At 45.2% G+C, this 27,576-nt stretch overlaps 1 protein-coding gene across 1 annotated transcript in view; it reads left to right on the top strand.

The window, feature by feature from the left end:
- The first annotated feature begins 5,007 nt into the window (after positions 1-5,007).
- The window catches only part of ANGPTL5 (angiopoietin like 5), a 56,263-nt gene continuing 33,694 nt past the window's right edge, over positions 5,008-27,576 (top strand). Inside the window, exons 1-2 of the mRNA XM_088456703.1 lie at positions 5,008-5,106; positions 25,968-26,139. Coding sequence (XP_088312829.1) covers positions 5,008-5,106; positions 25,968-26,139 — 271 coding nt within the window. The remainder of the gene's footprint in view (positions 5,107-25,967; positions 26,140-27,576) is intronic.

Below are 27,576 nucleotides of genomic sequence, written 5' to 3'. Positions count from 1 at the left end.
TTTCTTTCTGCCGGTAAGAATTTTTTTGAAAAATATCCACAGGGGTGGATTCTGTTATCTTCAAACTTCTGGGACAGTACCGCCCCCACCGCTTCAGAAGAGGCGTCTACCTCCAAGAGAAAGGGTCTGGAAATGTCGGGCTGTCTCAGGATGGGTGCAGAGATGAACGCTTGTTTTAGCATTTGAAAGGCTGTCTCCGCTTCTGGGGACCACACAGAGGGGCTAGCTCCTTTGTAAGTAAGGGCGGAAATTGGCGCCGCTAGGGTTGAGAATCCTTTGATAAACTTCCTGTAATAATTTGCGAACCCCAGAAACCTCTGGACTGCTTTCAAGGAATCCGGGCCAGAGATAATATAACCTAGGAAAGGAATGGAGGGAACTTCGAACTCACACTTTTCCAGTTTGCAGTACAAATGATTTTTCCTCAGGCGTGATAGGACCTCCCTCACATGAGAGCGATGTTTAGTAAGAGAGGAGGAGAAGATCAATATGTCATCCAGATAAACGACAACGGAAACATATAACAAATCTCTGAATATTTCATTTGCAAAGTTCTGAAATACAGCGGGGGCATTGCAGAGTCCAAATGGCATCACAAGGTATTCAAAGTGACCGTCTCTGGTGTTAAAGGCGGTTTTCCATTCATCGCCGGCACGGATTCTAATGAGGTTATACGCCCCGCGTAGGTCCAGTTTAGTGAATACTGTAGCTCCTTTGACACGGTCGACCAATTCAGTAATAAGGGGCAGAGGATATCGATTCTTAATGGTAATGTTGTTCAAACCCCGATAATCGATACAGGGTTGAAGACCTCCATCCTTCTTGGATACAAAGAAGAACCCAGCACCAGCGGGAGAAGTGGATGGCCGAATAAAGCCCTTCTGGAGATTCTCTTGTATATAGTCAGACATTGCTTGGGTCTCTGGCAACGATAAGGGATAAATGTGGCCCCGGGGCGGATTCTTGCCGGGAACCAAATCAATCGGGCAATCCCAGTCCCGATGCGGAGGAAGTTCGTCAGCCCTGGTCTTGCAGAAAACGTCGGAAAGGTCCGATAATGAAGAGGCACGGACGAATCTCTTGGTATTTTAATCTCTTTAATAGGCTTTATACAAGGGAGGCAAGAGGCAAAGCAGTAGTTTCCCCAAGCCGTGACTTGCATGGAGCTCCAGTTGATACGCGGGTTATGTTTACATAGCCACGGATATCCCAGAATTATCCCGTGGGAGGCCTTGGGAATCACCAGGAAGCGAATGAGTTCTGTATGAAGGGCCCCCACACGAACTTGAATGGCCTGGGTTTGTAAGGAGACATTCCTGTTGAATATTCGACTACCATCCACGGCTGATAAGGAGATGGCTTGGGTGAGAGGAGTGACAGGGATCTGGAGATCTTGAACCAATTCGGCAGAAATGAAATTTTCAGCGGCTCCTGAATCAAGAAGAGAAAAAATTGTTTGAGGTCCTTGTTTTAAGTCTAATACAAGAGACATAACGGATTCGTTTAAAATTGGAGATAGGGACAAGACTCCTAACCTGGTGTCTCCAGTGCCAGTTAGGAGCGAGGATTTCCCAGATGCCGAGAACAGGAGGCGACCAGATGTCCGGGCTCACCACAATATAAGCACAGATTCTCACGGCGGCGCTTTTGCCGTTCTTCAATAGAGAGCCGGGTCCGGTTAATTTAGATGGGTTCGTCAGCCGGAGCTTCAGACAAAGGTGCCACAGGTGGACTTGTAACTCGGGACCTAAAACTATCTCCCTTGAATCTCTCTGCCAGTCTCTCGCGGAAACGTAGGTCTACTTTATTGCAGAAGGAAATCATATCGTTTAGTTTAGCAGGAACCTCCCGGGTGGCAAGGTCGTCTTTTAACCTCTCCGAGAGGCCATTCCAGAAGGCGGAGACTAAGGCTTCCTCATTCCACTTTAGCTCGGATGCCAAGGTTTGGAATTGTATAACATATCGGCTGACTGGTCGGGATCCTTGGCGGAGACGCATAATCTCAGTGGACGCGGAAGTAGTTCTCCCAGGTTCGTCGAATATTCTACGAAAAGAGGTCAGGAAATCGGTGTAGTTGTCCAGGAAGGGATCAGATCTTTCCCAAAGCGGGGATACCCAGTCCAGAGCTGAACCGGACAACAGAGAGACGATGTAGGCTACCTTAGACTTGGCAGTGGGAAAATTCGATGGTTGGAGCGTAAAATGAACGTCACACTGGTTTAAAAAACCGCGGCACAGTTTAGGCGTTCCATCTAACTTGCTAGGAGTGGGTAGGTGCAAATGCGATAAGGTGGTAGCAGGAGTAGCGACTGGAAGTGACAGTGGGTTGGTAGCAGCGGGCATGTTCACCGTAACTAGGGAGGCTTGTAAGGAGTCCTGCCTAAGAGACATATCTTGCAGGAATTGGGCTAACTGCCACTGCAAAGCTTCCAGACATTCTAGCCGGTTGGCAATACCCTGTAAAAGGTCCACACTAGGACTCTGTCCACTAGCCGTATCCATAGGGCCAGTGCAAACTGTCACGGCTGGGTCTGGGGTAGGAGCCGGTGTGGAGACAGAGGACGTCAGTGGAACGGTTTGCTGGTATTGGAAGGAAGCCGGTTTTAAGGGGGTGCGAATCATGAATGACGAGACGACAAGGAGATCCGGACAGGTACTGCAGAAGCAAAGGTACGTCGGACCCGGGCACCGGAGTGGAGAACTAGGACCAGAGTCTCGGGGACGGCAGGCCCTCCTGGGGAGCAGGAACAGAGAGTGACACACTGGAACTGGGGACAGCGGAAGGCAAGCTGGAGCTGAGCTGCAAATACAGACAGACTGTGACAACCTGCAGCGGACAGGAGCTCAGGAACTAACACAGCTCACGCTGTGTACGACATTGCACTGGCAAGGAAAGAGTGTGCAAGGCACCCTTAAGTACCATGGGTTGTGCAGGGATTGGCTGGAGCTCACAGAGCAATGCAGGGATGGGATAGGCTTCCCTCAGATCACGTGTCTGCCGCAAGATGGCGGCGCCCAGCAGCCGCCGGCGAACGCAGATGTCCGCTGCCATCAGCCCCCCAGCGCCCGGATCACCTCCAGGAGCCGCCGCAGGAAGGACCCTGCCAGAGCGCCCGGACAGGTAAGGTCCGAGTGCTCCGTGGCAGTGCAGCCCGGATCATGACATCCTGTTAGTGTTATAGGCTTGTGCCGAATCATATCCCGGTGGCACTGGCCGCACTGTAGCGTCTGAGTATTCAGCATTACACCACAGCACTCTCCGCTGCAAAGTGTCTCCAGCTATCTCAGTGCCGTACCATATTCCGCGGCACTGGCCGCACTGCAGCGTTTGAGTATTCAGCATTACACCGCGGCAATCTCCGCTTCAAAGCGTCTCCAGTCACAATGGACGCACAACTTCCCAGCGGCATTAACCGCATAGCAGCGTCTGATTGGACTCAGCTTTAACATCACGGCAATCTCCGCTGCTCTGCATCACCAGTCACCACAGTTGCTGTACCACTTCTCGGTGGCATTCACCACATTGCGGCGTCTGAGCGGACTAAGTCTAACATCAAGGCTATTTCTGCTGCTCTGCGTTTCTAGATATTTCCAGCACTCAAGGCTGCATCGTGACCACCAGGTCACCATCTTGCCAAGTATCTCCAGTCCTCAAGTCTGCATCGTGACCACCAGGTCACCATCTTGAAAAGTATCTCCAGCCCTCAAGGCTGCAACGTGACCACCAGGTCACCACCTTGCCAAACATCTCCAGCCTCTAGACTGCAACTGCACAATCTTTCAGTTGACCCCGTCGCTCATATAATCCTCAGCACTATTGCCTCCTTCAGAAGTGAATCTTACCTGGGATTCATTACAGATGTGGGATTCATTACTACTCTGGACTCTTCTGGGAGTCCAGAGTAGTCCCCTAATATTCCTGAGTCTACCAGACATTTCGGGAGAGTAGATAAGTATGTGTTATCCCTGGGTTTAAACTATGAACAAACTTAGCTCTTTGTGTTCGTCACTTCTTTGCCCTTTTTTTCTAGTTTTTAGTCCTTTCGCAAATGTAGTAATATCACACTGCTCCTCATAGGGGAGTGTGATATGAGAGGAGAGGGCCCTTGTGCAGACTCGGGACCTGATTCAGTGATTCAGAACCATCTTCCCTGTGATTTTTGCTATATATGGGAGCAGGGTACACGGCGTGCCCCCCCCCCCCCTGGACCCAGGGGCCCGTGTGTAGCGCACACCCTGCAACCATTATCAATACACCATTGTTCCTAACAATTCCACACATATTCTACACTATGCCATGATATTGTGACAGGGGAATCACTTCTGAATAAGACTAACAGTATGGGAGAGGAGAAAGGGATTATGGGGAAGCTAAGGTAAACAATGGCAACTGTACTGAATGGTGAGCTCTGTAAGCCGATTTACTAGCACCCTCATAAAACCCAGGTAAAGCCCCATAACAATAATATTTTATACATTCATCCCTTTATTCAAGAAATATAAGGAGAACATCAAGTATTTACTAAACAGTGGCTCTTCAATGCTGGTTTTGACAGCTGAATTTCAAAGGGCAATGATAATAAATGCAAAATCATGTCTTTTTTACATTTATTATTATTGCCCTTTTAAATCCAGCAGTCAAAGGCGAGGTTTAGTAAATATACCCCAAATGGAATTGTAGCATGCATCTCAGTTTTCAGAGCTCAACGAGGGAACAGTTAAAACATCTAAACCTAAAATGATGTAATACAAATCTATATAAATAGCTAAAATAATTTAGCAAACTACTAATTAGGAGCAAGTGAATTCTTTTCCAGATTTCAAGGAAGTTGTCAGCTTCACAAGTGAGACTTTTTTTTCCCCTCGTGATTAAATCCAGGCAGGAGAGCTGGCGCTGTTAGTACCAAGCAGCTACCATCAGCTCTTAGCTCAAGTATCTGCGGTCTGCTGTGTTCTCAAAAGAAAGTCTGAAGTTTCTTCAAGTGTTTCTATTTCTTCAAATAAAAGATGATGTACTTTTGTGCAGCTGTATTGATCTTTTGCCACATTTTTATTCATAGAGGAGAAAGTATTACGGCCAGCAATTACTCCCTCCCCTCTGCAAAGGTAAGCAGTTTAATATTTCTGTCCTCTGTATCTGACAATAACAATCAACGTAACACATAGCTCAATTAGTCTAGACACAAAAGAATAAAAACAGCATACAGCTAGCGATAATGACTGTATTTTTTATGTGCTATGCATATATTTGACATTAATTACTGGACTTGAAGACTTTAAAGATGTTGTTTTTTTCTCATTTTTATGTAAATGTGTATTTTCTTATTTTATCTTGTGGTGGCATATTTCTGTTTACCCACATACTGTAGTGCAGCCACCGCTGGTAAATATGTTTTATGTTGGTGCACTTAATACATTTGACGTGTGGCAGTTAGTTTATTTTTACAGCCTCCCCTGTTATTTGGACTGACCGGTAATTCCATTAACTCAGAAGCTGGAACAGTGAATACTAGAAACTTGGAAGAAAGACGCAATATATGTCTTATAGCAATTATTCCTTCATTTTGTACACAATAAACAACAAAAGTGATTTGTTTTTGAGAGTGTAAATATATTATTTCAATGATGTCACGTATATAAACAGTTAAGTACTGTAACAGTTTTATCTTGATATTTTACAGCAGTTGATTGTTTATTGCATCATCTTTGATACTCTGTCAACATGTGTTTTTGTTTTCTGGTTTTGATAATCATGTCACTTAGAGATGCGTGTAGCAATTTTGTCTGTTAATGACTGTAGCATTAATATTTTATTCATACAGCATAAACATACACTTTTAAATTCAAAACACTAAGGGGCCAGTTTATCCAGCCCATTTTTCATAAAATTTGCACAATTCCCGATATGTACTAACAGCCTAATGCAGGATATTTACTCAGATGGCATCAGAGCCGTAACTAGACTTTTTGGTGCCCTGTGCCAGAGAGAGCATTGACGTTCCCCCCCCCCCCCCAAATTTTTAAATAGGGAAATAAGATAGTGCACCTGAAAAATGGCCATCTCAGGGAAGAGATAGGAGAGGCCAGGAGATGCTGGGGATAAAAGAAGAGGAAGCTACAAGTGAGAATGATAATAAACAGGAACACTGACAGGCCCAAACAGTGCCCCCTGCCCTGCGGTGCCGTGTGCCATGGCACTGGTCGCACTAACCTAGTTACGGCCCTGGATGGCATTAATCACTTCAAGCCTATGGAGGTAATCTCGCAGATCTTATGATCCCTCCCCTGCAGCCTCCGTCCGGCTCCAGAATCTGACGTTGTGCGCATGGAGAGTGTCAGATTCTCAGCAATATGAGCAATGGTTTCATTATTGTAACACCTTTTTTGCACATAAACATAACACACAAGGCTACTACGGGCCTCTTGACTAATTGAATGGCCCTCTTAGCCATCATATAACAGGGACTATAATAATACTAATACTAATAATAATAATAAATACAATCTATAACAATGATAAAGCGTATGTAGAATTGTTTAATCAAACAACTCATGTACCTCTTTCTGTTTTAACCATCTAGCTTAGAACATGCCCATTTATGCCATTTGAATTCGGATGATGCAGAACTAGAACATTTAAACCCTTTCGTTTCCATTTTTAAACTCTTCGGTGTCTTCCTTAAACTATGGGTGGAGTTCTTCAAATAAGCACAACCTCGGCAATGAGCAAATAAATGTTACAGTAGATCATGCCTGGTGTTGTTAAGTGTGTAATTGTCATAGCATTAGATAACTGAATATTAATAAAGCATGTAGTTAAAAAAAAAAAGTAATTGCAATGCTGAATGTTTTTTGTGGGTGTATAACACTTGGAAAAGTGTATTTGTGTGTGTGCTGGTAGAGAACACATTGCGAATAGCCTTGCGTGACCTAATCTCTGACAGCTGCTTCTGTTTCTGTCTAGTAAATGTGCATTTAGGAAGCAGAAACTATTTTGAACAGAATTCACAAGAAAACGTTACAAAGTTTAAAAACCTTGAATATAACATGCACTCCTCTGTACAGTTCTCTCCACAAGGTGGCAGGACTAGGATTGTACAGGATTGTATAGGTGACAAGCATTGCCGATACATTCATGTCTGCATTCACTCCTAGAACTGCAGACAGACAATCACTATTCTCTCAGAAGTGTTCATTGACTAAGCGCTGTGTCTCACGGGTGCTTTCTCTGCCGTTATTTCCCCCTGCTGTACTTTTCTGTAAAATATGCACACAAAATACTGTCCTATTGAAATTAATGCAGCACATGCAGAGCTAGAGTAGCTAAAACCAGCTCAGGCAAAAAGATGATTTACCCCTTCTTCAGTGCTAAGGACTAGTGGGACTTATCCTCAGAATACATCTCAAAAGTGTCAAGTCTCAGACCACAAGAGGGGACTCCTCTCATTTAAAAGAGGGAAGACCCCTCTTTTAAACATTGTGCTCATTAGTAATTATTATCTGGTGATCCATAGACAATAACACCCTATACAGTGTATAATATAATTAGTTACGTTACTGCACAATTTGGGCCTTATTCAGAGTTGTACATAAATGTGAATTGCAGCATTTTTAGCAGCAACTTGCACCTTTATTAGTGCCTTCGTGCATCTTTTTTCATTGTTTTTTTAAACTTGGACTTGCAACCTTCAATGACTAGGTTTGAAAGGCACATGCAGATGTAGCCAAAGAACCGTATTGGAGTGTTACGGGATTTCCGAGCATCTGACTTGACTATTAGGGATAAATTTACTAAAGTGAGAGTTTTTAGAAGTGAGTTTTAAAAGTGATGGTGCCCATAGCAACCAATCAGATTTGAGCTATTATCTTCTAGAAGGTGCTAGTTAAATGTTAAGTAGAATCTGATTGGTTGCTATGGGCAACATCACTTTTAAAACTCACTTCTAAAAACTCTCACTTTAGGAAATTAACCCCTTAGTGCATCTACCCTTGGGACCATCCCATTATTTCATTTGGTGTCAAGAATACAAAGATGTTTTTGATAAAAAAAAAATGCAAGGAGAAGCTCTCCCTCTTCATAGAGTTTCCAATTGTCCGAATGACACTCTCCCTGGTGGGGGGGAACGCACTGCCACACCCTCAGAGGCAACATGTGGTTCAGGGGGAATCAGGAAGTTGTCCAAAATGTAAAGCTTCCCGGGATACATTTTATTATAACATGTGGAAGCGTGGTAAAATTACAAAATTTTTGGAATAAAGTCATGGGGGTCAATCCAATTAGCCGCAAGGGGTGCGAGTTGCCATTGCAATGGCGTTAAAACGCCGGCAATGGACCGGCACCTCGCACCCTTCGCGGCCCGCTCTGAGCCCGAATTCACAGAATTTTGCTTGCAGCCCTGAGGGCTGCGAACAAATTTCTGCAAAGCCAGGCTGCCATAAAATGCGGCCATTGCCGCGATGACTTGCGCCGGCAAGATCATCGCAGCTAATAGGATCGACCCCCATGGTGTTTATAAATGAAATATGTGCGTTACATCTTATAAAAGATTCCCTAGCCATGTTATGTGCTAATTTTGTGAATTGGGATTTGTAGAGTCGGAAGACAGAATTGCTGCCCTTTCTTACAGTGGTTGTAACTGTAGCGAAAAAAAACAACACTCCGTAATTTGACAGTCTCCACTGCACCGTCTCTTCAAGCGGTTAAAAATTCTTTATTTTAATAGACAGGCCACTATACCTGACGTTGAGAAAGGGGTGCCTTTCTATGCCAAATGGGGCATTAATATTGAATCTTTAGATTTTGAAGTTAAGATTTAAATATTGAAGTTGTTTGAGACTACAAACTGCTTTTTATATCGAAATTTGGAGTGACATATACTGGACTCTTAATGCCATATATTTGCAATCCTATATTATAGTATAATGCATTTTAGGGGGTATTTCCTTCTCCTCTATGAGATACTGTAATTTCTCCACTGCCAGTATATGGTATGGGTCTAGCTGCACTGGGGTTCCGGCTTCAATCTGAGGGGTTTGTTTTGTTTATCTTTTCTCTCTTCTGCTGTGTTGTTTTATGTTTGTTTTCTTTTAATTTGTTATTATTATTGTAATTTTATTATACCAGTCGAAAGCCGTTTAGGCTTGAGAATAAATAAGAGTCCTGGGTTTTTTGCTGATTGGCTGCCTTGACAGCATTGTTACTAGGTAGATTAGATTAGAGTTATTGGTCAGGTGGTTGGTTATTTGACCAATGGAGTGAATTGTGGGTGTGTTTGAGGATTATGTATATAAGAGGTGGTTGTGCATGTGATCAGCCTCTTTGTCATTTCTGGAGGACTGGATAAGTATCCTGCTGTTTGCAGCTTTATTACTTTCTCTTTCTTCATCTCTCCCCTTCTTTTCCCTGTCATCCCTACCTCCTCTCCCCCTTGCTCATTTCTTTCTCCCTTTCTTTTCAAATTTGTCTTCTCCTCCTCCTTTTTCGCATCCCTGTCCCCGCAGGTCCCCCCCGCCGTATCCTTGCCGCCCTCGCGCCCAGAGCTGCAGCAGCGCGTGAGCGCTCTCCACCTTCATGTAGCGGCAGCCATCTTGGATCCCACTCCTATAGTGGGATCCAGCATTTTTGATCTTATGCTGGTGCCCCCCCATTTAAGTGCCCCAGGGGCCTAGACCCTCCCCGTGACTCCAGTCCCTTGGGGATCACCCCCCCATCATCCATAGCCATTTCAACTTCCGGACAGTTTGTTTTTTACACACCCTCCCTTGGGCCAGTCTCCCTTCAGCCTTGTATTGCCCCCTCCCCACTGTCCTTCCCCCTGCCCCTTGGGCACATCTTTCTCCTGCTTTTTCCCGCTTTCCTGTTTTCTCATTTGCCCCCTTTTCATTGCCCCCCCCCTCCAGCCTTGGCCCATGTCAAGTTCCCCCCCACACACCTTCAGTTTTTCTACAGTGCTCCCCCTCTCTCTTTGTCAGCCTCCCCCCTCCTTCCTTTGGGTTCCTTTCCCCACCCCTCTGCCCAGCACTCCTGCTTCTGTCTCTGCTGCTCACATTTCTCCTTTAGTTTCAGGTCTGCTGGACTCAGCTATGGTTCCTTAAGATGATGCAGTAGTTGTGCGGCTGCTGTTCCAGTGCGCATAGAGATTACAATCCGGTGGCGACTCCGCGTGAAGTCGCGGACAACGCAGTTCCCGTGCCTTCTGGTGGTGGGGAGTATGGATTGCTTGATTTGTCTTACCCTAATTCTGTTACAGCTCTCGCTTGTCTAGTTCCCCCGAGCGTCTGCGCAAGCTTATTAGGTTGTTTGCGCAACGGTTGTCCGAAAGTCAGTTGCTAGGGTCGGGGGGCAACTGCTTCACAGACTGAGGAGCCTGAGATGGGGGTGGACTCTGTACATTGTGCCAATTCAACGGTCCTTTAGGGGTTGCGCAAGAGCGTGCGCGAGAACATTTGCATAGGTGTTTATGTGGTTTTTCTCGCTTTCCATTTAAATGACATGGGTTTGGTGCTAGCTTGGACACCACGTGATGTAGGGGAGGAAGCATGTGGTAGTTTACGTCATGGCATCTTTGTCTTTTCAACTTGCTATTGTTAGGTATGTACTTAGGAATATGCAAACTTGTTTAACTACTTATATTTGGTTCCTGTTATGTTCACCCAGTACAATGAGCTTGCATGTGAGGAGTATAGTTCGTATTTATTGCTGATTATGCCCCTAGGAGTGCAATATGGTTGTAATGGTACCCCCGAAAGTGTTTTTTCTTCCCTTTTTCTTGCAAGTTAGATACATGGAAACATAGAATTTGACGGCAGTTTAGAACCACTTGGCCCATCTAGTCTGCCCCATTTTTACACATAGTGTTACCTCAACCCTTATTGATCCTTACTTCTTCTGAAGGATATCCTTAGGTCTATCCCATGCATGTTTTAATTGCTCTGCTGTCTTAGCCTCTACCACCTCTGATGGGAAGCTATTGCATTTGTCCACTACCCTTTGGGGGGGACCTGGTTGGTTGTGGTTTACCATTCGGGGTTACTTAATGTTAGGACGCTCTGCAATTTACATCCTGCCGGCGTGTCCCTGGGGTTTTGTGGGTTGCTGTGGGCACTGAGTTTTGTTGGGTAGGTTGTAGGGCCCGTTTTCTCTTGCCCCTCCCTGCAGGATCTGTTATTTCTTCTTTGTGGCAGGTCCCCTTTTTAAGGCCCCGGGGTGGTATCTGATTATTCAATATTTACCTTGGTCCTACAGTTTTTCCTGTTTATTACGCCATACCAGAGCTGGCCTGCAGAGTGGTTTTTCTCAGCTGTTTGTTGAGGTCTTGTGGCTGATTCGTAGTTTTGGTTCAGGTATTTTGTTTACTAGGCTAGATATTGTATCGGTGTTCCGGTTGTTGCCTTTGCATCCATAGGCATGCACTATATGGTTTCATTGGGACGTGGTGTATTTGCTGATACCTTTTTACTCCTGACCCTATTTTGAGAACTTTACTTCCTTTTACACTTGTGCATTCCCGCTGGATTTGCCGGGCCCAAGTTGCACATTATTTATATCACATTTATCTTTATAGGGCCAGGGGGAGTTATGTCTGTGCTTCCCTCCTCTTTTCTGATTTCGGGTGTTTCGGTAGTGCATAATGAGACAGAGATTTTCTATTCATGATTGTTGTATCTGGGCACTTAGTTAGGCATAGTTGCTAGTCGCTGTCATTTGCCTCAGGTGATATGGTCTATTTTTTGTTTCCTTTGCCGGAGGTTTTTAGGCATATTAGGCTTATACTGCTTACAGTGCAGTCGTTCCTAGGTTCAATTTTTGTGCTTGTCATTTCATCCCTCTGGGCAGGTTGTTGGTATGAAGTTGGTAGTTGACTTCTGTCCATTTAGTGGTTGCCCTTTTCAGTTTGACCTTTCAGTTGCAATTTGGTTGTGTTTGGGTCTGGGCAATTGTAGTGCCCAGCAAGGCTTTCTTTTTCTCGGGTTCATTGTTTCAATGCACTTTGTTCAGGGCTTTGACATGTTGCGCAAGCTTAGGTTTTCCAGGCTATCCGATTGGGAAGGGGCAGATGGCTTACCTTACAGAAGCTGAGTATTCCTTTATTTGCTCTGTGCGATCCGTTACTTGTACATGGTGTGTCGCCCTTTAGTCGTGCCCAGTGGTAAGTATATTACCGTTTTTATTTCTCTCTTCAATTTAGTTTAATGATGTTCTTTAGTGAAGTTTAGCTGAGTGGGGTTTATATGGTGCTTTGCATTAGGGATGTGGAGGCTCGGATTAGTTCGGATTTCATGGACTTTTGTCCAGGAATGATGATGTTTGTCCATGAAAGATGACGTTTTGCCTCTTTCTGAGACCCGATTTTTGGTGGGAAAAATCTGAATTTGTCGGGAAAAGCCGAACTAATCCAAGCCTGCACATCCCTACTTTGCAATGTAATTTGGTAGGTGGGGTCTCTGCTTACAGATCTTATGTGCACCGCGATAAGCTTTAGTAGCGCTTCCTGCACCAACCCGAAAACATTGCTTACCCGTCAGTAATCAAATGGATAGCATTCGATAAGTGGGGGTGTGAAGGGATTTTTTAATTTTTCCTCCCGGGGTCCATTATATGGCACACCTTGGTTCACAGGGAAGGTTTTTTTTAGTTTTTCTTCTTCACTCGGGTTTTATGTTTTCCCCATTGGCATCCCTGCTAGTTAGTTGCTGTGTTTTTCAATTTTGTTGCGTGCGGCTTGGTTTTGGTGTGGTGGCTCATGGTTAAGTTGTTCTTTCCTTGCTATGGAAGATACTGGAGAAGAGCAGGTTTGGCTAGTTGGCCATTCCTATATTTTCTGGGTAGAGCGACAAGGTTTGGCTAGCCGTGCCGTTTTGTTGCTGGGTAGCAGGCATGTTCACTGGATTGTTGTGCGTGGCCTGCTGTGTGCATCCGTGAAGTCTCTGTTGATTGGGTCGGTCGTGAATTGGGTGATACCTCAATTGGTTGGTCCTGCTTGTTGGTGGGAATTATCTTTATTAGTTGGAGGGTTTAGAGCTGATAGTTTGGTTGAGGGGGCTGGTGGATGCGGTACGTTTGTTGGCCGAATGTGCGCAATGGTATGGTCTGAAATGGTGCCTCGTCTTGTGTGGCGTGGTGCACAGGATCATAAGGCCTTGGTCAGAGCGAGGCGTTCAGTTAATAGGGCTGTGAATGAGCATGTTTTGCCTTTGGGTGGCTTGGTAGCTAGGTGTGGCTTTTGGGGCTCGGAGTTGGACAGATTTTTCATTCAGACGCGGTGCATTTTAAGGCTTTGGGTTTAGGTTTTTTTTTTTAGGGATTTGCTTGTTTTTAGATCAGTTAGTCTCTCTCTTGGTGGCGGGCCAGTCTCTGGCTTTATTGTGGCACAAGAGAGCGTTGTGAGGGTGCTGGACCTCGATGATTATGGCAAGTTTGTCCTTCTCGTATGAGGGGACCCGAGCGCTTTTGAATGGAAACTCTCGGACTAGGCCCAGGAGGGAAGCGAGTCCCTCGCAAAACATAAGTGCGTCTTTAGAGGGAGCGTTCAGTCATTCCCCGTGTATGTCTCCAGCTTGAAAGCTAGAGTATGCAGCATCTCCTGGCCACCTCGATTAGGTGAATTCATTAATTGATAAATAAAAGCTGTGACCTTTTAGCCAAGCTGTATTTGTGTCCATCTCTTTATTTATTGGATAAGCTAAGTGTTACGTAAGGATGTTTAAGGTATTAATCGGCAGTAAACCAATGGAGGTCTTATACCAGGCAAAAACCGTTTAGGCTTGAGAATAAATAAGAGTCCTGGGTTTTTTGCCAAACCAATGGAGGTCTTAAACATAATTATGTACTTTCACTTAGCTGTGCTGTATTTTGTTCTATTTGAAATTTGTTAAGTGGATAATTCTAATTTGTTTTATAGCCTGTGATGCTTCTGTGAGATACTGATTTTTATATGAATCCTTTTATTCCGATTTTCTCGTACAGCAGGACTTTTTGTATTTGTACATCCTTTTTCTGAGTCAATTAAAATTGTTTTTGGAAAAAAAAAAAATTACATCAAAGGTCTTAGTCGGACATGGCGGCGATGTCAGGGTAGAGTGGAGCAATGTATTTCGTACTGTATGTGCATAAATTTGAGTCGCACTGCGCTTGCGTCTCAAATTTGTACGTACAGGCATTCCTGGATAGTGACTGGGAGGTAATGGGGGTGTGGCTAAAAAGACACACAAAGTTTTGCCTCATGGGATTATCGCAGGAGCGTCGCTAAAAGTGGTTGCGTAGAGTTGCTGGGCCGCTCACATAGAAGGCACTGATCCGCTCACTTGGGGCTGGTGCAGGTCTAGATGACATGGCCGATGGTGCAGCTAATGATGCACACAGCGGTATATAAGCGTTAGCGGACGCTGACAGTAGGCATCTCAGACCTTGGCATTCAGACATACGGGAGTACTCCAGGGAACGCCTTTGTCACAGCATTTACATAAAGAAGCGACTGCGGCAAAGACACGACCGTGGCTGCGTCCCGACTCAGAATCAGCCCACAAATGTTCCGTCTCTGTTTATAATCAGGGTGGGAACTTACAGATCACCAGCTCATATGAGCCATCTGGGTTATGGGACTTCTCCTGTCCCGTCTGGGATCTAAGGCCCTCATTCAGACCCACTCGCGAGTGGTTGTCCGCTCGCAAGTGGGTCGATGGTCCCCACTGCGCATGCGCACGACGGAGGGAGCTCTGTCGTGCGCATGCGCGAGACCCGACGAGCGAAGAACTTTCCTTCGCTCGGAGTGTCTCATCAAAGGGGGCGTGCTGTCGATGGTGACTGACAGCACGCCCCCTTTGGTGGGCGTGCCTGCCAGGCGGAGGCGTTCCCATGGGAACGCCTACCGTCTGAAGCCGGCCCCACTGACATCACTAGTGATGTCAGTGGGAGTGATTTTGGCTCTGATAGAGCCAAAATCACTCCTGGCCTTGCGGTTGAAAAACCCAACCGCAGGCTTTTGCTCGCAGTTTCGATGGTCGCGATGGTCAAGACCATCGCGACCATCCTGCACGCTCGTATATGCTGTGGGTGGTGACCCACAGCTATACGAGCGTCCAGGAGGACGCTCCATATTAATGGAGGTGGGCCCTGATTCAGAGCGAGCGCTCTGGTCAGAGCTTCCGGCTCTGAATCAGGGCCTAAATGGGGGATTCCTCTCAGTTTGTTCTTATCATGTAATAAAATAGCAAAAACGTATAGAATACCATAGTGTATTATCTCCAGTATCACAAACAAAGTTTGAGGTAAATTAAAGGATCTAATGAATTGATCATTGTTAGGCTCAGAATATCCCTACTCTCATTGTTCTCCCACTCTCCTGATAGTCACCGAATAGTCACCGGATAGTCGCACTGATGAAGTTGGTGAATTACAAATCATTATCTGTGTCACTAACAAATCACTTATAATCGACATGTTATAGACAGAGCCGGCCCTAGGCATAGGCATTATAAGCAAATGCCTAGGGGCGACTCAGAATGCTAGGGGCATTCCAGGGCTCTGCCTGTCTGTCCCCCTCCGCCCCCTGCCACTTGCCCACACCTCCTCTGCCGCTTGCCGCTGGTGTAACTTAATGAGCACTGCCCCGAGAGCGTCATCTACGGAAGAGGATCTATCTCTTCCCCCTTCTCGGCAGCTGCTACTGGGTCCATTGATGCTGCCGCCGCTGCACCTGTACAACATGCAGCGGCAGCCTGCTACACAGAAGTGCACACACTGCACTGTGGGCTGAACCAGAAGGAAGGCTCTTCACAAAGTCCCGCCCCCCTGCTATTTTCCCTCCTTCCTCCCCTCTCCTTCCTGCTCCTCTGCTGCCCTGTACCTGACCCCTCCTTCGCTGGAACTTGCAGGGGAAGCCTGGAAGAGCAGAGCAGTGACGTCAGGCACATATCGGCAGGAGCAGGACTCGGGACATCAGCGGGAGAAGGGAGTCGGAGTGCCGGTGATGACTGCAGAGGTGCCTCAGAGCGTCCTTGCTGTGTGGATGGCGGGTGGCAGCCAGGAAGTGGGACTCCCAGATGCGGCCAGCACCTGGTGGCTCTACAGTGTGCCAGGTAATTAAGAATGGTGGTAAGTCTGCCTGGAAATGGGGGAGGGGTTCTAAGTGTCAGTAATGGAGGGGGGGGTGCTAAATATAGCCACAGTAATGGAGTGAGTGGTTGCTACGTGTGCCCAGTAAAAGGGGGAGGATTAATAAGTGTGCCCAGAAAGGGAAGGGAGGGTGGTACCAAGTGAGCCCAAGATGGGGGTGGCACTGTCCCCTCTGTCCTGGTCCTGTTCCTGTCACCTCTAGGCCTTTAACCCCTATCCTGGGTTTTGTCTCCTCTGTCCTACCCTGCCCTTTTTGTCCTGTCACCCCTGTCCTGGCCCTGTCACCTCTATCCGGGCCCCTCTGTCCTGTCCCCACTGTCCTGTCACCTCTGTCCTGGCCCTATCCCCTCTTTCCTGGCTCTGTCACCTATGTCCTGGCCCTATCCCCTCTTTCCTGGCTCTGTCACCTCTGTCCTGGCCCTATCTCCCCTTTCCTGGCTCTGTCACCTCTGTCCTGGCCCTATCCCCTCTTTCCTGGCTCTGTCACCTCTGTCCTGGCCCTATCCCCTCTTTCCTGGCTCTGTCACCTCTGTCCTGGCCCTATCCCCTCTTTCCTGGCTCTGTCCCCACTGTCCTGTCACCTCTGTCCTGGCCCTATCCCCTCTTTCCTGGCTCTGTCACCTCTGTCCTGGCCCTATCCCCTCTTTCCTGGCTCTGTCACCTCTGTCCTGGCCCTATCCCCTCTTTCCTGGCTCTGTCACGTCTGTCCTGGCCCTATCCCCTCTGTCCTGGCCCTATCCCCTCTTTCCTGGCTCTGTCACCTCTGTCCTGGTCCTATCCCCTCTTTCCTGGCTCTGTCACCTCTGTCCTGTCCCCACTGTCCTGTCACCTCTGCCCTGGCCCTATCCCCACTGTCCTATCACCTCTGTCCTGTCACCTCTATCCTGGCTCCTCTGTCCTGTCACCTCTGTCCTGGCCCTATCCCCACTGTCCTGTCACCTCTGCCCTGGCCCTATCCCCTCTTTCAGTCGATCTGCAGATATATCCATCAGCCGTGTACCCACTTGGTGGTGGTGTACCCACTTAAGATTGGTGGTGAATTATCTTCTAGGGGGCACCAGCCAAAATCTTGCCTAGGGCACCAAATTGGCTAGGGCCGGCCCTGATAGATCTCCTCCAAAGTGTCATTTTCCAGTGTGTAAAGGAATGACAAGATCACGTTATTATATAATCACAGCTAGAGCTGCATAGATTTCTCTTTTGTCCCTATGGCAGCTTATTGTGTTGATAGATAGTGACATCAGAGCCTAATTGAGTGCGGCAGACAATCAAAAGAGAATGAATGTACTTCTGATGTGAACTGTGAAGCAGTCTCATGAGTTCTCTGCAAGATTATAATAACATACAGCTTATATAGACATAGCTACAAAGATCCTGACTGACTGTATAATAGTAAATAGGCCATTGTAGTTATTTCTCAGAAGGAATAGAGTATAAGTAGCACTCTGGTTATGATTTCCCTATAGGCCCTCCTCGGCTGATCGGCACATATAACACACAGCAAGGACATTTCACACACAAAAAGAGGATACATTTTGTAAAAAAATAAAAATAAATACATTTCGGTATCCTACAAATTAGGTCATAGATGGAACAATATCAATCATAAATATAATGTTGGTATCTACATTTCTAAGTAGAGAGAATATTATTTAAAGTTAACATAGTTCTAAAGAAGAAAATGTTGATAAAGGATGCAATTTAATGTTTGATGTTCCCACATTGTAAATGGGAGTTCCGCAATTTATCACGGGGTGGTGTTACTATTGGTATATGGTGGTTGACCACATGTGTTCCCATGCAAGAGCAATCAGTGTCAGAAGTTGAATATTGAAGTTAAAACATCAATATAACTAATGCTGCATACACACGGTACCCTCTGTACCACCAACGACTTGAAAGATATCTTTCAGTGAAGTCATCCTGACACATCGCTGAACAGGCAAAGTTGACAATATCGTGCAAGTTGGCCTGCATTTACGGACGATCATACATATCGTTATCGTTCATGCGGGAACGCACATCGTTGGTCATTCACTGAATAAAAATGAACGATATGTGTGTACGTACCTTAACTTGTAATGTTAGTTACAAAACATGAATAAGTTTCCTTCAGCTTTGTAAGATGTGTAATTTTTAGATACCATAAGGTATATGAGGATTCTGGACATCTAACATCTAACCTTAATGTCCACTGATGGCCATTAAATAAAACAGCTTATCTTATAAATGGTAACTAACGTTACTGTGTATTTAAATCAATATCATAGGCTACATAAATGTTATTATCTCCTACTTTGACCTCTTGTATAACCTACTAGGGATAAAGCACACTGAGCATGAAAATAAAACGGGCTCTAGAAAACTCAACTGTAGTTAATTTGTTTTGTTTTTTTTATTATAAAATTCTGAAGTATTAAAATATACAAGAGGTAGAAGCATTTGTAGGATGATGATCATTTTGTGGTTTAATATTTTTTTTGTTTGCAATGACAGAGCAAGTAATAGTCAGAGGACCTCATACATGAAACATAGTGAAGTACCCTACAGTAAAAGGGGATCACAAACACTACATTGGAAACATTATAAGTATCAGTAATGAGTCTAATGACAACTTTCTTACTGTACAATACTTGAAAAGAAAAGGTGGTCTATGTTTAGAGGAATAGGTTTTCCCTGAGAAAGATGACAATGACATCATAAGCACAGATTTAGTGCTGTGTACTTTAGCAAAGCCACGTGATTTGTGTGGTGAACATTATTTCTCTAATTTGCCATGTATTTTTATTATTATACTTTACTTATATGGTGCCACAAGTGTTGCGCAGCACCTTACAAAGTACATAAAAAAGTGAACAAGAAAACCAGTGACTTACAATACAATACAATGCAGGACAAGGACAAAGGACCTCATTCAGAGCCGCTCGCTCTGAATGAGGGCGGCTGCTTTTTTTTAATAAAAAGCCGGCCTTCTGTCCGCTCGCTAAGCTGTGGGTGACCACCCACAGCTTTTGCGACTGGCCAGGTGATGTTCACGAGCGTCGCGACCCTCGGACTTGCGACGAGACCCTTGTGGTAGGATCTCGTCTGCCGCAAGCCCCAATGAGCTTCCGGCTCTAATAGAGCCAGAAGCTCACTACTGACATCACTGGTGATGTCAGTAGGGCCACCCACAAACGCCAGGCGTTCCTTCAGGAACGCCTCCGTTTGTCCAGCCACCCCCCCACCCCACCTACATAACGGGGCGAGCTGTCGATCAACATCGACAGCCGCCCCGTTTGTAGCGAGCCCCGGAGCGAGTAATTTTCTCACTCGCTATGGGGCTTGCACACGCGCATTGCGCACGCCGCGCGTGCGCAATGCACAACCATCAGCCCGCTTGTGAGCAGGTCTGAATGAGACCCATAGTTTATACACAGCTGTATTAGCGATCATAACATTCAAATAAGCAACAGGACATAAGCAACCAAGCGTTAGGAACCCTAGTGGGGAGTGAGGATTAGATTAAAGTATAAGCAAGGAGAAGCACAAGAGGTTAGAGAGCCCTGCTCGTGAGAGCTTATATTCTAAAGGGGAGGGGCAGACAGACAGGCGTGACACAGATAGCAGCAGGTTAGGATGAGAGCTGGAAGGCTTAGGATGAGAGCTGGAAGGCTTTGATGCAGTGGGTCTTGAGAGCCCGTTTAAAGATTTGTAGAGAGGTGGCGAGTGATAGGGAGCGGGACAGAGTTCCAGAGGTAGGTGGCAGCATGGGCAAAATCTTGGAGGTGGGAGTGGAAGGAAGTAATTAGTTGGCAGAAGAGGCGGAATGAATTTGAGCAAAGAGGGTTCGATGTGAATGTGAAGGGAGATGAGGTCAGAGATGTAAATTAGAGAGGAATGGGTTAGGGCTTTGAAAATGAATGTAAGAACCTTGAATTGGGTTCTGAAGAGGAGCCAGTGTAGGGCTTGTAGGAGAGAGGAGGCAGATGTAGAATGCTTGGAGAGGAAGATGAGCTAAGCAGCAGCATTGAGGACAGACGAGTGGAGAGAGGTGGGAGTCAGGGAGGCCAAGGTTACAGTAGTCCAATCTGGAGATGACGAGTGAGTGGATGAGGGTTCTAGTAGCATCCTGGGTGAGAAAGGGTCTGATCCTGGAAACTGCAGGACTGTGAGAGGCACGATTTTAAGGAGAGGGAGGAGTCCAGGATAACACATAGACAGCGCATTTTGGAGCTAGAGGAGATAGTTGTGCCATCAATTGTTAAATAAATTGTGGGAAGTGAGGTTATTCGGGAGGATGGGAAGATGATCAGCTGTATTAAGTTTAAGAAAGCGCTGGGACATCCAGGAAGAGATAGCAGAGACACAGTTGGAAAAACAAGTGAGGAAAGGGAGGGGGAAGGTCAGGGGAGGAAAGGTAGATCTGAGTAACATCAGCATAGGTAAAAAGAGCTGATGAGTTCACCTAGAGAGGACATATAGAGGAAGAATACGAGGGGTCCAAGAACAGAACCTTGGGAAACACCTACTTTAAGAGGAAGTTGGGGGAAGAGGAGTCATGAGAGGAATGTGAAGGAATGTACATAGAGGTTGGAGGACAGCCAGGAGAGGGCAGTGTCACGTAGACCAAGAGAGTGAAGGATCTGATTGAGGAGAGGGTGGTCCACAGTGTCAAAAGCAGCAGAGAGGTCAATGAGAATGAGCAGAGAGTAGTGGTCCTTGGATTTGGCAGCTAGGATGTCATGCTGACTTTCGTGAGGGCAGTGAAGTGGAGAGAACAGAAGCCAGACTGAAATGGGTCATGGAGGGAGTGGGAGGAAAGAAAGGTGGTATGGCGGTAGTAAACAATAGGTTCAAGGAGTTTGGAGAGAAAAGAGAGGAGAGAGATGGGTCGGTAGTTGGAGGTTGTATTTTGTTAAATGTTTATTGTTATACTGCACAGAGTATAAAGTATATTCTCTGTGTAACATAGTTATATTATGTAGTATTTGTTATAAAAATGTATGCCTATTTTGATAAATATTAGGCATAAATATAACTGGATAATTTCTGGTACTTCATTTAACTAATTATACAAACAAAGGGCCTGATTCATCAAGGAACACAGCCGCAAATTTGCACGGACCCAGACGATGCGTCCACGTCGCAGTGCGCGAACCCTTCACTGCAATTGGGAAGCGTCATACAGTGATTGACAGGAAGTGACCGTTCAGCAGTGTGATAGCGGAGTGGTCAGTGTAACGCAGATGTTTCAGTGCGTTTGGACGCTGCTACAGGGGTGTGCATAATTGCCCTGCGACGGCATACTCAGCCTCAGCTCTAGATACCGACAGGAAGTTTAGCAGTTTATGAGTGCATATGGGTTCGATGTTAGTCGATGTTACCGATGTTTTCGCAGACTTGCTAAGATATTGTGGATGTAAGTAATGGGAAGTAATGCGATCGCATTCATTTGCATAATTTTGCAGCAGCAGCAACTGGGTGCATGCGTCTGCAGACTTACATTCCGTGCTGAATCAGGCCCTGAATATTAAGGCTATTGTAAAGAAAAAAGTTGCCATTTACCTCATTTAATAAATTTATCCAAAATTTTATTTTAATACTGAGGTTAAAATATAAATGTGAATACTGAGGTTTTTTTAATCATTCATGGCATGTAGTCCGAACTCTTACAAAATGTGTGAGAAACATTTTTTGTCTGATTCACTAAGTACAGGTTGAGTCTCCCATATCCAAAATGCTTGGGACCAGGGGAATTTTGGATAACGGAATATTCCGTATTTTGGAATTTTTGCATTTTATAATGAAAAATCTTGGGAATGGAACCCAAATATACACACAGAATGCATTTATGTGTTATATGCCCCTTATACACACAGCCTGCAGGTGATTTTATACAATATTTTCAATAATTTTGCAGCTCAAGCAAAGTTTGTGTACAGAAATGAAATTCATTTATGTTTCATATACTCCCTATACACACAGCCTGTAGGTCATTTTATAGATTATTTGTAATAATTTGTGCCTTAGATAAAGTTTGTGTACACTGAACCATCAACAATCAAAGGTTTCATTATCTCAGTCATGCCAAAAAAAATCTGTATTTCGGAATATTCCGTATTTCGTAATATTTGGATATGGGAGACTCAACCTGTATAATTGAGTTTATTCTTATTATACTATACAGAGAACTATTTTTCCTGTATTATGGGCCTAATTCAGCAGTGCACGTGATGCCTTCTGCTGCATTACCATATCAGCACAGATGGAATAGCTAAGTGCTTGCGAGCAGCTTAGCTATTCCGTCTGAAGCTGAATCAGGGCCTATATTCTATCTCTGTAATGTTAGTTACATGTGTGTAAGTTAATTACAAGAACATCTATTTTATAAATAGGTAACATCACTGAAACTCATGGTATTTCATTTAAATAAATATACCAACATGACAGCGGCGGAACTTGTGAGTGGTGGGCCCAGGGGCAAAAATTTGCTTTGGGCCCCCCTCCTCCGCCCTACTCCAAGTTCAAAGGACAGTGGGTGACAGGGAGAGGCAACAAGGTGACAAGGAAAGGGTGACAGTGAGAAGCAGTGGGTGACAGGGAGAGATGACAGGCAGAAAAAAAATTCCATTTACATCAACTATATAGAGAAGCAGAAAATTAAATTGTAACAAAGGCTAGTACTTTTAATCACTCATTACATGTAACGTTAGTTACGGCAAGCTGGACCAGAATTTTTAATTAAATGCCAACCTACGTTTTTCAGCAAAGAAAGTAAATTACACTTAGAAAACACATAAAATTATGGTTATCTTGTAATACTATATTTTATACATCTTCCATCTATTTGGAAGCTATGCAGTATTATTCACGTAATGGACAGTAGACATGTAACGTTTGAAATGGACCAACTGCAAAAACTTACAGTAGAAAACATAACTTACCTCTTTGTGCGGCATATTGACATATACCTGGTTACCTTGTCTTGTCGGATAGCAGCAAAAATGTTGATATTCAGAAGGTTGGCACATTCTGAATGTTGACATTAAAAAGGATGATAAGGTCATTAGGTCAACTATCATTCTATAGACATGTATTTAGGTAGACCACGCTTGTGGGTCTGATTGGTAAGGGAGAGGAGGATAGTTATAGGGAGGAGGTAAGGCAGCTGGTTAAGTGGGGGCAGAATAACAATTTTTTGTTAAATAATAAGAAAACAATGTAGGTGGGACCTGCAATTCTACTTGTAAAGACAATGTTTACTATTCTCTTTTTAAACTACACTTACACTATCAACCCGGCACCCACCGCCCATGGGTGCCAGGGATAGCCCCGGGCTATCAACCTAGGCCTGGTGTGCCCTGGAGAGGGGGACACCTTTATTGGGGGGTCCCCAAATCCCCAGCCTGGCTGACTAGCAACCAGGAGTAATGTTTCAGCTGGGAAACCCGGTGATAGGGTTTCCCTGACTGTGACATTAGCCTCTCTAGAAAGGGTCCGGTTCTGGTTGTGGAAATTAAATTCCCCTGTAATTCCAGAACCAGGACCGGATCAGAGCCTGGTGCTGGTTGTTCTAAGTACAGGGTAACCCTACGCCATTTTTTCCCTGTACTTAACACAACCAGGACTGGCTATGAAAAGTCCGAGGCTGGTCCTGTTTTAGGGGGGGACCCCACGTCATTTATTTTTAAAACATTAACTCTTTACAAGCTTTTTACAGTAAGACACATGCATACATCTCACTGATGTATGCATGTATCTGTGTGAAATCGAACTGATCATGCTGAAAATGAATGCATGAAGTTCTTCTATTCATTTGGGGATTTGCAGTTCGATTTTGAGTTCGTTTTTCATTTGATTTTACAAATCGAATGTTAGTAAATGAAGGGATCCTATTGTCCTCTATGGGAAAACATCAATATTTTTCAGAAATTCAATTTCATTTTAAATAATTTTTCTGTTCGATTTGACATTCGATTTTGCCTTTAGTAAATCCCTTCATAAAAAACCAAAATCGAATGCAAAATTGAACAAAAAACAAAATCGATCCTTTGTAAATATACCCCCTGGAGGCTCGTATCACAGCATGGAGCTCTTAGCCAGTGAGAAGCTTCTCTTAGCCTGAGTGAGTCCCAAATGACTGTAGTAACCAGAATGGGAGGGAGGGATTTGCAGAGGGAGATACAGATAGTATGTTCACAGCTAAACCAGAGAGATTCAGATGTACAGCCTGAGGCTAATGAGAGTTCTGGAAATATTTTAGACATAAAATAAAATGCATCTTTTGGAGTGTTTTATAGTGAGGATACTTATTTGAGGTACTCACCCCTGCCAAGAATAAATTATATTTTGTTCCTGGTATAATAACCTGCTACTGCCTGACAGGGCCGTAGCTAGGGTAGTGCACCCGGTGCCATCGCACAGGGCACCACAGGTCAGGGGGCACTGTATGGGCCTGTCAAATTTCTGTTTATTATCATTCTTGCTTGTAGCTTCCTCTTATTTCATCCCCAGCATCTCCTGGCCTCCTCTATCTGTTACCCTGGCCCTTCCCCATGAGTCCATGGCCCTTTTTTGGGTGCATTATGTCCCTTTGAAAAATGAGGGGGGCGCCAATGCTCTTCCTGGCACAGGGCACCAAAAAGTCTAGTTACGGCTCTGCTGCCTGATGTATCAGTGCATATATAAGATCAGCAATCCCAGCCTTTGCCTATGGCAGCACGTGTTCTGAACGTTTGGCACTTGAAGATACATATAATATAGTAATGTATCTTTAAATTGTGTTTATTTATAAGATTTTGAAGATTAAACCCACAGGAATATCTAAATGGGAGAGATGACCAGTGTACACAAATAGAAGGGTAAGGGTTAAGGTGCTCACACACTAGGCGTTCAGGTCACGATCCGATATCGTGTCTGATTTCTCCCCCTGCAGTCGCAGGCATGATTTGGTGTTAAAAACTATCCAAATTGACCCATGATCTATCGTGCATCCAATACTATTCCAGTGCATCGTGATAAGATTTTCAGATCTTGCCTGCAGCAGGCAAGATCTGAAGATGTGATGTACTACCAGCAGGTACACGCATCGGCATCGTAGAGACTCACGATTAGGACATATTTTACACGATCTGTCGTCCCGATGCATCGGAATCGGGCTGATTGTGTAAAATATTGCCTAGTGTGTGGGCACCTTTAGCATAAAACACTCTGATACATATGAAAATAGATGAATAAAGAGAGGATAATAAATGTGACAGATGAGACAAAAGCAGAACCCAGTAAATATTGCACAGAACGAGCCACTCGCTGGTAGTCAGGGACACAAAACACAGCAATGTCTGTTAGGCAGCACAATGGAAGAAACATGAAGGGAAATATAAACTGGGGTAATTACACCACCTATAAATAAATGAAGGCAAGTAGTAACTCACATAATACATAGGGGGACAGTTACTAAAGTGAAAGCTTTTAGAATTGGAGATGTTGCCCATAGCAGCCAATCAAATTCTAGCTATTATCTTCTAGAAGGTGCTAATTAAATGTTTAGTAGAATCTGGTTGCTATGGGCAATATCTCGACTTCTAACTTTAGTAAATGTACCCCATAGAGTCTGCATATACTAAAACCCCATACATTACGATGAAAGTAAAGCGGGTACCCGAACGCGCCTTTCAGGCCCTGGCAACACGAAACCAGGAGAATAGTCACTATCAATGTGTAAGACTTACGTCCTACTCCATGCCCGTCCAGGCCATGCCCTTCACAGTATAGTAATTTATAGTAAGAAATGGCAAAACACCTTATACAGTAGTCAGACATCCACATCAGTGTCATACATTTAGTCTTACTGTAAATGTTTCCGCTTTAGGGGAATGTAATTGTTGGTGCAGTTTCCGTCAGTGTTGTGGGAGAGACACTGAAGAATGTGACCTCATCAATAAAGAGAACGAAATCTCCTGTAGCGACGAGTGAGGAGAGGTGCTCTCAGATATGGAAAGACATGTCGTCAACATTTAGAGAGAAAAAACTCAACATTTGCAGTAAGTAGACGTCACGCGCGTATGGCCGATGCTGAATCACACGCAAATGCAAAAGCAGACGCATCCAGCAATTTATAGCAAACTGCATATAGAGCGTTCGCTCTGAATCAGGGCTTTTTTTTTGTGCGGCCTCCTGGCCGCTCGCATAGCTGTGGGTGACCACCCACAGCTATTGCGAGCGGCCAGATGATGGTCGTGATGGTCTCGACCATCGGGGCTTACGACGAGACCCTTGTGGTAGGGTCTCGTTCCTGCAAGCCCCAGTGAGCTTTCGGCTCTATTAGAGCCGGAAGCTCACCCACTGACATCACTCGTGATGTCAGTGGGGCCGCCCCCAAACAGCAGGCGTTCCTTCGGGAACGCCTCCGTTTGGCCAGCCACCCCCCTGGGCCGCCTCCAAAACGGGGCCAGCTGTCAATCAAAATCGACAGCTGCCCCCTTTTGGTGCGAGACCCGGAGCGACGGAGCACCCGTCGCTAGCCGGGACTCGCGCATGCGCACGTCGGAGCCGGCTCTGGCGTGCACATGCGCAGTGTCCAAACATCGACCCGCTCACGAGTGCATAGCCCTTGCGAGCGGGTCTGAATCAGGCCCCGAGGCCGTATCATGCACAAGCTTCCTGACAGAGGCTCCGTGCGTAGCTACTGCTCTCTGTCCATAAAATGGGCATTTCTGGGAGTCAGCTGTGCGGTTACCTCGTGTACGCACACGGGATCCATTTTATGGGAGTATCATGGGCGCGTAACCAGAGTTCCGTGTGCATTTTATGGGGAATCCTTCCTGATAGATCTGTAGCACCCAGCATGGGGGAGCTGTAAGTGCTGATACTAGTGATGATGGCTGCAGATGAAATAACAGTTGGTGTGATTATACGCATAAAGCCATATGGATATTTACATTAGCATAAGGTAGTCAATATGGCCGCTGTGGCCATCCGCACTTGCGACCGCTTTGCATACGACTCAGAATCAGGCCTGTAATGTGTTGACTTATATAGAAGCAATTTACTCTTATATACTGTACCATATGGGCTACTATAGAATTTAGCAACATTTTGATAATTTCCAGGTGTGCCGTGTGATGTTGTTATCGTGCAGGTCTCCTGGAACCAAATGTGCAAGGGATTCATTTATTTATGCTGCAAATAGAACCCCATAAATTGTTTCTGCTGTCTACAGTGGAGACTAGCTGATGTAAAGTGGATGAGAAATAAAAAGCAGTGCCCCCTTTTTCGCCCTCGACACCAGGGGCGCACCAGACTACCGATTTTGAAAGCAAGTTTTTGATTAGTTGCTGTGATTAAGTATCAATCTGTGAGCCTGATTCAGTATGGATCGCAACTGCGATCACAATAGCGATTACGTACGCAGTCTCATTGCGAAGATATTGTAATGACTGCAATCGCAATGCCATATGCAGCATAACATAAGGACGCCC

This window comes from Taudactylus pleione, unplaced genomic scaffold (assembly GCF_031769625.1).
Source record: "Taudactylus pleione unplaced genomic scaffold, aTauple2 ptg000711l, whole genome shotgun sequence".
NCBI classification, from domain to species: domain Eukaryota; kingdom Metazoa; phylum Chordata; class Amphibia; order Anura; family Myobatrachidae; genus Taudactylus; species Taudactylus pleione.
Note: the sequence above shows the minus strand (reverse complement) of the source record. Positions and strands in the feature narration are given on the sequence as shown.